General features: G+C 41.3%; 1 protein-coding gene across 8 annotated transcripts in view; it reads left to right on the top strand.

Moving 5' to 3' along the window:
• The window catches only part of lrba (LPS responsive beige-like anchor protein), a 201,704-nt gene that overhangs the window by 49,272 nt on the left and 139,834 nt on the right, over nt 1-12,598 (top strand). For all 8 annotated transcript variants that reach the window (XM_036000091.1, XM_036000093.1, XM_036000094.1 and 5 more), the window contains exons 18-23: nt 990-1,098; nt 1,579-1,660; nt 3,797-3,920; nt 4,042-4,234; nt 10,716-12,083; nt 12,205-12,386. In XM_036000091.1, coding sequence (XP_035855984.1) covers nt 990-1,098; nt 1,579-1,660; nt 3,797-3,920; nt 4,042-4,234; nt 10,716-12,083; nt 12,205-12,386 — 2,058 coding nt within the window. The remainder of the gene's footprint in view (nt 1-989; nt 1,099-1,578; nt 1,661-3,796; nt 3,921-4,041; nt 4,235-10,715; nt 12,084-12,204; nt 12,387-12,598) is intronic.

The raw sequence follows: 12,598 nt of genomic DNA, 5'->3' as shown, positions 1-12,598 counted from the left end.
GTAGGTGTATCAGAAACCACTCTAGCCTTGTCTTGGCAACAGTTTTTTAAGTCTTGTGATCCAGGTGCAAGATTGACCGTGAGACTATCTGCAAACAGCCCACAGCTTTTTAGCTGAGCTACAATACTGAAATTGGGAGTTGATCCATGATCAGCCATAAAAGCGACGAGAGGAGTTTTCTTTGAAGAACTGTTCTTACTTAGTCAACAAGGACTCTTTTTTTCTTTTCCTCAATGTCAAATGTCAGCATGAGCTCAGTTGATTTATGCCGCTACAGATTTCCACCGCTGTAGTAATTTGACTCATCAGAAACTCCAGATTTTGCCCTTGTCATTTCTCAAAATGCATGGTGTTTTTAGACCTTTTTCCATGTGATTTGATATTGCCACAATGATAGCCTCGCTTAACCAGACCATCCTCCACACGCTGCCGAGGAGGATCTGGCTAGTCAACATAGCATTTCGGGATGCTCTGGTTTATTGGCATTTCTTTAAACCAATCACAATTGTCATGGGCGGTGCTAAGCTCCGCATGGAGCTGCTGCAAAATAGCCTCGGGAAAGAAACTTGTTTTGGTGGAACGTGAACTTTCAAAATTTGTTTTAGTCGTGCGAGAGAAAACTGGACAGATAGTCTAGCTAGCTGCCTGTATTTACCCGGCAGAGATCTGAGGAGCAGTTAACCATAGTCCTCATAAATCCACCAGAGTTTAAAATTCCAACACAAAGAAAGCGGGAGGTAACGGACATCGGCTAAAAGACATGCATCCGGCGGAATTTCCTGCGGCACCGGAGCAATCCCGGAAGTGGAATGTCGAGGATATAGACTACCACAATGACAGTTGTGGTATTTCAGTACATTGCTATCAACTCCGATTTGTATATGATGTTCCCGTTGAGAAAAAGTGATGCATTGCTTTCTGATACAAGAGTGGTCTGGCAAAAAATTATGTTTACTGACTGACCTTTAACCTCCTAATATCCTGATCAGGAGGAAACCTGAGGTCATGCTGAGTCATGGCCTTTTCTCCCTGCTCACTGAACGCCTGATGCTCCACGCTAGCCAGTTCACCATGACAACCTACAACGTGCTCTTCGAGGTCAGTCCTCACACACACACACACACACACACACACACACACACACACACACACACACACACACACTCACACTCACACTCACACTCACACTCACACTCACACTCACACTCACACTCTCTCTCTCTCTCTCTCTCTCTCTGACTGAAATGATCTAAATAGACCTACAATAATAACCTTTGTGTGTTCAACTGCATGGTAATATTTATTTTGTTGCCTTTTTAACTGACCTCGTTTTCATCGAATTTTCCATTTTTGTCTTTGATTTTCCAACCTGACAATTTAATGAGTTAATTAAAATAATAAGTTGTATGGCTGACCACCTGCAGAAATTTAATTTGGCAATCATTCAGCCAGATACTACGCGATGGTAAGAAGTGTATATACATAGCTTTGTGTGTCCATAGTGTGGTTTGAGTCTCTGTTATTGTAAGGACCGATATGGATATTTATGACTTGAATCCCCTCTCTGTCCCCCGTTAGATTCTTACAGAGCAGATCTGCACTCAAGTGATCCATAAACAGCATCCGGACCCCGACTCCACTGTGAAGATTCTCAACCCACGTAAGTGCCTCCTCTGCGCCACACTACTCTCCTAAATCATCCCCTGCAGCGTACCCTCTACATACCTATTGCTCCATCCTGCACTAGAGGATATTCCCCATGGAACGGTGCAATCGCTATACACAGTCAAACAAATGAACGACATAAATTTTGCAGCCAGAGGGTATTTTCATACAACGGAACCTCAGATGTCCTAGCATGAGGCTGGTGCGAACACTTTGTTGTTGTGAGAAATATACACACATCTGCTAGTTTTATTGGAAGTCGGTGTCATGTTTTGTCAGGATTCATTTGCATAAAAAGAATGAAATAAATGTAAAGAAATGATGATGGCACTTCAGTGTGTCAAAAATATTGTGTATGCATTTAATACATTTAAGCAATTTATTTGATTGCATTAAGTAAATGTAGAGTTTATTCTTTTAATGCAATTGCATAAATCATATAATGTTATACAGTATTTGTATGTACTTTGTGTAGTAAATATTTAATGTTGCAATATGTTTTTATTACCTAATTTAAAAAACAAACATATTTTACCATAAAACTAAGTGTATCATGTTAATAGTTTATAATAATATATATCATAACATATAATTAAACATATATTTAATAATATTATTTATGACTTAGAAGAAGCAAAGTGTTTTTAAATGGACACATGCTCTGCATATGTTTGTGTAGTGTATTACTACATACTCGCACAAATATAATCTATATATTTTTACGTATGCTGCAACATAATACAGTAAGTGACTTCAGGCTTTGATCAGTGTTCCCATTTTATATTTTCAGGTCGTTAACTTACCTCCAATTTCACGTCGGCTCACAAAATCTTTTCATATGTTGAAATGTTAAGTATTCATTTCAGCTTTCGAGAAAAGAAAAGATCTCCCTCTCTTTTTTTTTTTTTATACCGGTGCTTCCACACATACATGCCCCTTTTATGCACACACTTGCAAAACAGCTTTAATCAGTTTGAAATCCAAGCACTCGGTATAATCACAACCAAGGTTTACTTCCAACCATCCTTAATCTGACAAGGTCCTGCTGTAGTCACACATTGATTATCTTAAGCCTTTGTTGTGTTAAAAACTCTCCTACCCAACCAGCCTAGACAGGCGGTATATATCATAGAAACCCTGTATGGGTTTGTACATATGAGCACATTCTATGGAACATAGAGCGGTGGTCTGTTTCTCCTTTGCCGTGTATTCTCTTGATTTAATCTGCGACAAACTCCCAAAATGGCCCCCTGATTGCAGTCTTTAGTAACGTCAGAGCCAATCAAACAAACCGAGGAAGTACCGTTTCCCTCAAATTAACTCAAGGGAAAGGGACCAAGAGCAAATGGAAAAAAGAAGGGAATACGCCATCCCTCCATCCTCATTCCCGGTACATGCTGGGGTAATTTTCTGGCGGTAAAGGTTCAGCGACTCATAATTTGAGTGACTAAGGCGTAGAAACAACACAACCGTCTGCTGTGGCAAGGGGGCATCGGTTAGCGCTGAGGTCTGAAGAGACGAGTGAAATCCAAGCCCCGCCGTCTCTCTACTCGGAGTAAATGGACACTGACATTGTCTAGATAATTCATCTAAACAGTCATTCTCTTTGGTTTAACCGAAGCCAAGCCTTCCAGAAGGGTCTGCAACTCTGGCTCGCTCATTTGAAACAATACCAAAACCATTACAGTATGATAAAGATCAATGCCAAGGCCAGGACTATTTACTTTTTTTTTTTTTTTTTTTTTATAATTCTGTTTTTCTTACCACAGGCACAGATTTTCAGGTGTGTACAGCTGGAAGTTGAGATAGTTTATGACACAATGATTTGCACATGTTAAGACCAATGTATGATTTAGTTGTTGATTTGTGCTGTTTCTCCTTCTGCAGCCACAAAGCAAGTTTTTTTTTTTCCAAGCACAATGCTGAATGTTTCCAAATCCAAACTCCTTTTTTTTTATTATGATCCTTAAAAATACAACTTTATTACAGTTGAATGTGTTATATTACAAAATAAACAACACAGACATGCACTCTGAACATTTTGATATTTTCTTAAATTATTTAATGTAAATGTTTTTTTTGTAACCTAAATCCTTAAACAGAATGGATATGTTTCTGTTAATATTTCTAGAAATTCTGAAGGTAGTAGCTGCTCTGCTGAAGAGTTCCCCCCCATCCCCCGAGAGCATGGAGGTGCGCAAGGTCTTTCTGTCAGACATGATCAAACTGTTCAATAACAGCCGAGAGAACCGCAGGTAAGAATTCGACCACTTCACAAGATGGAGAACTACATCGCACACCAGTCCACGCAGTGTTTGCGTGTCAGTGGGATTCACATTCAGCCCTACATATTCTGTGTACTTTTTTTTGTTTTAGGAGCCTGCTGCAGTGCTCGGTGTGGCAGGAGTGGATGCTCTCTCTGTGCTTCATCAGCCCGCAAAACAGCGAGGAGCAGAAAATCACAGAGATGGTGTACGCCATCTTCCGCATCCTGCTCTACCACGCCATCAAATATGAGTGGGGCGGCTGGCGCGTCTGGGTGGACACCCTGTCCATCACCCACTCCAAGGTCAGAGCACTCATTACACACACACACACACACACACACACACACACACACACACACACACACACACACACACACACACACACACACACACACTAGACACAGCTTTGTTTATCTTTCTGTGGATCTTCTTTTATCTCCTCATCTGTTTCATTTTTACAGTTTTTTGTGTTCTGCTTCTCTTCGTTTTAACTCGCACACTCTTTATCTCTCTGTTATAAACACAAGAACACACACACACACACACACACACACACACACACACACACACACACACACACACCTTGCTTTAGTATTATCAACCTAAACATTCACCACGTCACTGTAACCGTAGCTGCCCTCCTCAGTTTGATTCCAGCCAAATGGAAAGCAGTATTCAGTCAAAGCCATCAGCTCTGTCACCCGTATGTTTATCTGACATAATGCAATTCATCAAAAAAGAAATTAGAGAGCATTATCGTCTAACCCTCTAACTCGCAGTGTAGGCTAGCATAGTAATTGAACCTTGCCTCTCAGTGCCCATCAGATTAAGCTATGGAAGCCATACAGTGACTATAATTTAAAAGCTAGTTGCAGTATAAACCAATGGGAAAGAGTCCATCAGCCCTTCCACTCTTTATTTATTTATAGAGTCTCTCTCTTTCACGTTGCACAGATAAAAAATAAACTTCTGGCACTTCTTATTTCCAAAAGCTGAATTCAAAATACTGCTTTAGAAATGAACTGTTGATATCATATTACGCTCCCCTGTTCCAAACCAGTGAAGTAATTGAGGTTGGTGTCAGATTGTGGTCTGTTTTTTTTATTTTTTTTTTTTTTTTTTAAGCCTTGCAGATTGAAGGCTGAGTTAGAGAAGTACTTGTGATATGAGATGCTTCACTGCAGCGTCAGCTGCTGTGAGTGTTGTCGTCCAGTAGGGGGCAGAGACAGACTGCCTGGGAGATGATCAAAATGAAGGCAGCAGTTAGCAGGATGGTGTGTGCTTGGTGCTCTGAACCGTCAATGTCTCTCCACACCTCTGAACACTGTAGAACTAACCTGCAGTGAAAATAAAACATGTACAAATGAAGGTCTAAGGGAATTTTACACATTTAGTATTTCAAGGACAATATTGGATGTAAGAGGGTCACAAAGATGACGGCCCATTATGGGACAGTGAAAATTCAACATATGTATGTACTGTACAACAACAGAGATCTGCATACTTTATTGTTCTGTCATTAAATATTAACATGAAATATTCAAAAAAAATTGTATCCCCAATTCAAAAATTGTTTTTTATTCACATCTTAAATATAACAGACAGAATACATATACAAATAAATAATATAATGTAAATAATATTAGTGTAAATAGAATATATGTCAGAGGTATCTGCTATTTATTATGTACATTTTATCCATGTAGGATTTGTTTTGTTCTTGTTTTATCTGTTCATATAGTGTATGTAGTGTGTTGGGGTCTCACCTTTCAGCATAGCAGAGTGTCTAGTTTGATGTAGTGCAGAAAGTGTTTATAGTTCTTTGTACACGACAGGCTGTAATTGCCTTTTTTCCTGTAATTGCACAAGATTAATGCTGTTTCTTCTTGGCTCTAGTTACAATGCCCAGCTCTCATCTAACAACATAATTTCACACATAGAGTGTGTGTGAATAAACCCATGCACTTCTAAGATGTGAGATACACAAACACACATACAAATGCACACGCAGTGCATGGACCCCGCCTGTGACTCGGGATAGTTGCAGCGGGTGCTAGCCACCAAGATGCATGCATCTGCTATAAAAAAAAGCTAAAGAAACTCAATTGCAATTTTATTGTCCCGTTTGATAGATTTCCTGCCACCTTTGTAGCACCAAAGCTGTTTGTCACTGTTGCTCTCTCCTCCCACTGCTGCAGGGCTGTGTGTGTGTGTGTGTGTGTGTGTGTGTGTGTGTGTGTGTGTGTGTGTGCGCATGTGAGTATGTGCATGTGTGTGCGTGTGTTACCAGGCACATTTTCTCTTTGCCCTCGTTTTCTCTTGGGCTCTTCTTTTCGAGCCCATTGAATATTCATCGGAACCGTACGAGAACAATCAGAGAAACAAGGCCTCATAAATACAACCAGCCCACTGGGAGCCTCTTTATAAGTGCATGTATGCTTTCAAAAATACATATTTGCACACTTCTCCTCTACATAGACTTTATAAATTAGTTTGCCTTGTTTCATCCGTGCTAAAGTTGTCAGTTTGGCATGTATAGAGATAATATGTCTCATGCTGAATGTGTGTTTCCACCTCTATCTAGTTGAGATTTTGTCCATGACAGAATCTTTGTACTGCATTTTCTATTAACCCATTATTGTGTTTTGTATCTCATACATACATTACCTTTTCTACATTTTATCTAGATAAAAACTAAAGTTTACTAGTGTAATATTTATGTTTTTGCTCATATTATTGGATATATTAATCTCGGTACATTCAACTCCTTATTTGCAGCTGTACTTTTAAGATTTTAAGTTTGACTTATTCTTCTTGTTGGGTGTAGCCTATCACCTGAACAGAATGACCATATGGACCACACATTTTCCGGATCTTTTTAGTTTTTGTTCATTCATACCAATCTGTAGGTGTAAAAATGTGACTTTTAGCCATGCTGAAAACTGTAGTGAGGTTTGAATTGTGCAGTATGATTTGCTCAAATTGCTTTGTCACTGTCCAACTTCAAATTAAACTCACGCAGTTCTTCAGTTGACTTGAATTGAGATGGTTTACTGATCATCCACAGGCTTTATTTATTGTCTACTGTCAAAGCATGGATTAGCAAGAGGCACTAACAACCTGGTTATGATGTGTGCAATGAGTTACTTAGTCTGTGTCTGTGTGTATCCTTTATATGTCAGTCATTAGGAAGTTAGTGTATCTGCATAAGCGTCTCTCTGAATAGACAGATGTTCCTGCAGGTGGGCACGCTGACACGACAGCCCTCCCACTCTCAGCCCACACACCCACCCAAGGTGCCCCACGTCCATCTCTGCACACAAATCAGTTTGAGAACAGGGAGAACTCCAAAAGAGAGAGATCGGGGCGTGAAGGTCCCTCCGTCCTTCAGACTCCCACTGTTTTCTAACTTCATTATACCTGTCAGACGTTGGAGCACAAAGATAAATATGAGCAGAAATGAGCCAACAGATCTTTGACAACATATAATAGACATTATGAGCTGGTAATTTAATAGCAGAATTTAGTTTAATCGTAGCTAATCGCCCTTTTGCTGTTTATGGAGAAATGCAGAATAGTTTGACCATGCCGATTTTGCCCTCTGGGGACATTGAGACATTACACACACGCTGTGGTTCTTGGCAAAAAGTTTTAGATAGATGCATTGACAAGTGGACGAAGGAAGTAGAAAGTGAGAACATTGTCTAGATAATAGCCATGCATCAAGTGTTGTCTATACTATCCAGAGAGCCAATTGCCAGTACTAGTATCCATGTATTTAATCTTTTATCTTGTAATTCTCAAATAAATATTAAAGTCTGAAAGTGAAACGTCTAATAATCAACTGATGTAAACCCCATGATTTTGACTGGTTGGCTTAAAACTATTTTATTGTAAAGTATCCCGAAGGGCCTTTTGTGCAAGCTTGTCTTCCAATGGTCGTGATAGAAATTACAGATAAAGACTGTATGCATATCACTGAATCAGGTGGGAGGAAAAACTAAGAAGAAAAATGTTTCTACAACGAGTTAGAAAGGAAGATATTGTGAACAAGAGCAAAAACCACCCAGCCAGCACCGCAGTAGCAGATGACATTGATTTTGGAGGAGGAATTGCATTTAGCTAATCGGATTAGAGCCATGCTGCCCTCCCCATTTCCCCTTTGTTTTGTGGTTGCTCTCTATCTATTTATCTAAAAAGGGACTCCCAGGCTCCTACTGCGGGGGTCTCCCAAGATCAGCGCTTTGCCACCCTGAACAGGTTGTGTGGGGGGGGGGGGGGCTCTGCTTATTCCAGATCAGCTATACAGCACAGCCATGGGGACAATTGAGGGTCTAGATTATGTATAGATAGTTTTGGAAATGTGATCGCAGGTCTTGTTTGACTGCTGGAGAAGAGATTTTATTTTTTTTTAATTTTTTTTAGGATTTTTGTTTGTGAGATACTTCATTTTTCAATAGTACTGTGGGAAGTGAAACTACAGAAACTTTCCATAGTAAAGTTTTGCAATGTCATCTTGTTCATGATAGTTTGCCCCCCCCCCCCTCCCCCAAAGCATTTTGTATGATCCAGCCATGCTGTGCCCAGTTAATACCATGTTACCTGTCACATTAGAAAAGCCCACCATGTTTTTTGTACATTACCATAACATTTTCCCATACCCCACTGAGGCCCGGCCGAGTCATAGAGTAGAATGAAATTAGATTAGATCAGTGCTGATGTCCTAGCCACCCAAGGCAGTTTCTATATGTTGTAGCAAGGCTAAGCGCTCTTTTAAAAACCACAGAGACATATACTACCTCTGTCTAATGGTAACTGGATCTGTTACAGAGCCCTATTTAAGGCCAACATACATCATCTTAATGTACAGACTGCATCCTGAATCTATGACGTTATGTTCTGTACCGCTTTCCCACATAATTTCCATAGAGATGCACTCTGAATGCAGCCTTTTAATTGCTAAAAAATGCTAAATGTCAAGTTAAGCTCAAACTAATGGGGTAGAAGGTCTTGCTGTGTGATCATTGGGAAAGAGGGAGGAAGAGAGAAAGAGACTGACTACTGGCGCATTTAGAACAGGCTGTGCACTCTGAAAACAGCTATGGATTACCAATCACTGCTTCCCACTACAGAAGATTAATGAGCACCCATGTAGCAGGCTAATTTAGAACAATAACGCCTAATTAATTACAAATAATCAGCTTCTTTCTCTCCCTTTCCTTTATTCCACTCTCAATGACTCCCTCTCGTCCTCTTCCTCCTTTTGCAATTTCTTATTTTTTTTCTTTCTTTTGATCTCTGGCTTTCACATTTTCTTTCTCTCTCTCTCTCTCTCTCTCTCCCTCTCCCCCCTCTGTCTAAACAGCCTCAGGTGAAAAAGCAGCAAAGTGGGTCTAGTCTCCCCCCCCCAATCCACCACCAACCCATCTTTGACTTTCTGTCCTCCAAGCCCAGTGATTAATGCAGGGTCTTAAATTAGGCGTGGGAGGATTTGCCGATGCTGGACACGCACTCAGCACAGCTAGCAGACACACACTAATAGTATCTACTGCTAATCTATGACTGCTTACATGGATGGGCTCTTCCTCAAATGCCACTGCAGACCAATGTCGTTATAGACTAGCAGTCTAGTCTACCCATATCAGATGTAAGAAGACTGATAGAGGTTAATAGGCCGTGGGCAGCGGCGCATGAGAGAGAGGAAAAGTTTTAAATATGGCACAGAAAGCCACAAATGGTCCCAGTGGTTAGATGCAGTAACAAGCTAACAACTAAAGAGCCTTTTGAGAATATCTAGCTTTTCTAATGTGATGTGTTCAGATGAAACAGGATGTTGGGGCATGATGTGACACACGGAGAGATAATTAAGTAAAAGGCTGAAAGTGTAAACCAATAGATATCAGCTAGAGAGAGGGAGGTTTATTTGATGAGATGAGATGGGAAAATATGTGAGGGCATTTGTTGGACGTTTTATGTAAAACTACTGGTACATCATAGTAACTGCTGAAAGTGTATTGTTTAATAGGTTTATGACATGTATCATTAACTAACGTGGCGGTGGTGATTTTTCATTTTACTGTCATGTTTAAATGTCCTATCAGTACAACATTTCATGATGCCTTTTCTGCATTCTCAAACAAAAGCATAGTATTACAGAAAGTACACCTAAAGGATCATTCTGGTTTATAGCAATTTGGTTCTTTTTTTTCTTTTCTTTTTTATAGATTTGGCTATACTTCCTACTGGTAGTAACAAAACTACATTCACCGAGATGTTTGGGGCATGTTTTAATGGTGCAAGAAACACGAGTGATTAGACTATCATTAAAGGTTTAAACCCCAGGTTAGCCAAACTTTTGTGGAAGTCCCTTTTTTAGCATCCATCACAGTTCACAGACCAACTTCCTGGTTCCACTTGAACCTACTGTGCTAATCGTTATTGTGTGTTGTGTGCACTCACTTTAAGTTTTAACTCCAAAGAAAGTAGTATAAATAGTGTGGAAGCTGTCTTGTTTACAACTTGTTTGATCGTCTTCCTACTCGTTTCTTGCCCCGTCGGATTTCATTGTAGCAATGTCACTGTGATGTCAGGTCTTTAACAATTACTTTGGTAAATAAAATGGCATCACAATTTACTGAAATGATGACCAAAACTACAAAAGTAAAACCCAGGTTGTAATACAGCTGAATTATCTTTTGATTAAAGAAAAGACAAATTAGATAGATTGGTGCCAAGACCGGAAGTGTTTCATACAATTGACCGTATACCCGTTTGTGTTTGCAGGTCACCTTTGAGCAGCACAAAGAGAATCTGTCCCGTATGTTCCGTCAGTACCAGCGTCAGGAGTCTGCAGGCTCTGTGAACACAATCCGAACCATCTCTGGCGTCAGCCAAAGCTCGGAAACCACGGAATCTCTTAACGGGCCGCCTGCGGAGGAGACGGCCCCTTCTACCGTCATTGAGCTCACAGTGGACAAGTTGTCCCAGAAGTCCCCTGACTCAGCATCTAGTTCCACTGTCACGTCCAGCACACCGGAGGCTGCTGATGGAAGGGGACACGCATCCATCACCATCTCCAACATCCTGGCCAGCGCAGAAGAAGAAGAAGAAGAAGAAGAGCAGAAGTTGGTTCAGGAGTCTTCCAAGGAGGCCTCCAGGGATGATGGAAAAGAGACTGAAGCTACCGTGACCCAAAAAACCGATAAAGAGAAACCGACTGAACAGACCTCCACTGACGAGAACACTGATGATCTACAAACGTCACTTAGCGACCAGCCTGAAACCGGTGACACAAAAGCAATGGAAGAGATTAGAGACTCTGCTACAACATCTGTAAGAGATGATGAAAAATTGGAACCTATCAAAGTTGAATCATCAAGCTCCGTTCCAGAAGGCTCTTTGAAAGAAGCAGATACGGAACTGGCAGTGGCTTCAAAACAAGATGGCAAGACTGACCAAACAACCCCCGAGGCTGCGGCCTTCTTGGAGAACAGTGTGCTGGGGGGAGCCTCCGTCTTCAACGAGGACCTGGTTGACATGTCCTCTGTCAGTGACCAGATCCACCCAAGTGACGCTGATGATAGCCAAGAGGAGTCCTCTTATGCATCAGCTATTGCCGGAGAGGAAGTGGAGGAAGGCGGAAAAAAGGAGGAAGATTCACATGAAGATGGTAAAGGCAAGAAAGACGATCAGGAAGGTCATGAGATGAAGACAGACGAAGAAAAGGATGAGAAGCAGGAGGTTGGAATACAAGAAAAAACTGAAGAGAGTGAAACTGAAGAGAAAGGGGTGTCTGGTTTGGAGAGTCAGACTCCTCCAGCCGAAACACCTGAACAAAGTGTGGCAGAACCGCCCAAAGAAAAAGTTGAAGGTGAGCACTCTTCATCCCTAACTAATACTGCTACTGCAGACCAGCAGCACTCCGACACCACACCGCCCTCTGCAGCCCAGGAGGTTGCGGCAGCATCGGACGCCACCTCACCTAGCCAGCCATTAGAGACCCTGGCTGGTCCCACAGCCGCCTCCAGCTCTGATACCCAGAAGAGAGCAGACTCTGTCAGCAAGACCAAAGAGATCAAAATTGCCCGACTGGATGTGTCCAATGTGGCCTTAGACACAGAGAGACTTGAGTTAAAGGAGACCTCTACAACAGTATGCATTGTTTTTCTGTTTTCTCTACTTTAGATTTTTCACAAAATGTCGTTCTATAGCTTTGATCATTTTCGGTTTCAGTTCTAAACTAAACTAATCTGTTAACGCTGTCTTGCTGTAGGAAACGAGCCAGCCGGCGGCAGCAGCAGCAGGAGGGGCTTCAGGTCAGCAGAGAGAGGGCAGCACTTCGGCCCCTCGTTCCACCATGTTTCGTATCCCAGAGTTCCGCTGGTCCCACATGCACCAACGCCTCCTCGCTGACCTGCTCTTCTCTATTGAGACAGATGTCCAGATGTGGAGGAGGTAGGGTAACAATCCGCTGACTCTGACTTTACTAATGCTTTAGCTGACAATTATTTTGTTAATTGATTACTGGAATAGAGATTTATTGGCTTGTTGTGCCTCTGAGGAGGAGACAGAAGTTTTCATCTCACAAGCCTTCTCCTTAACAAGTGGTGCCTGAAAGAGTCCTTCACACGTCTTTGTTTTGTTACTGGAAAGATTTCACTACTGAT

Source organism: Sander lucioperca, chromosome 4 (genome assembly GCF_008315115.2).
Source record: "Sander lucioperca isolate FBNREF2018 chromosome 4, SLUC_FBN_1.2, whole genome shotgun sequence".
NCBI lineage: Eukaryota > Metazoa > Chordata > Actinopteri > Perciformes > Percidae > Sander > Sander lucioperca.
This window is presented reverse-complemented; position numbering and strand designations above follow the sequence as displayed.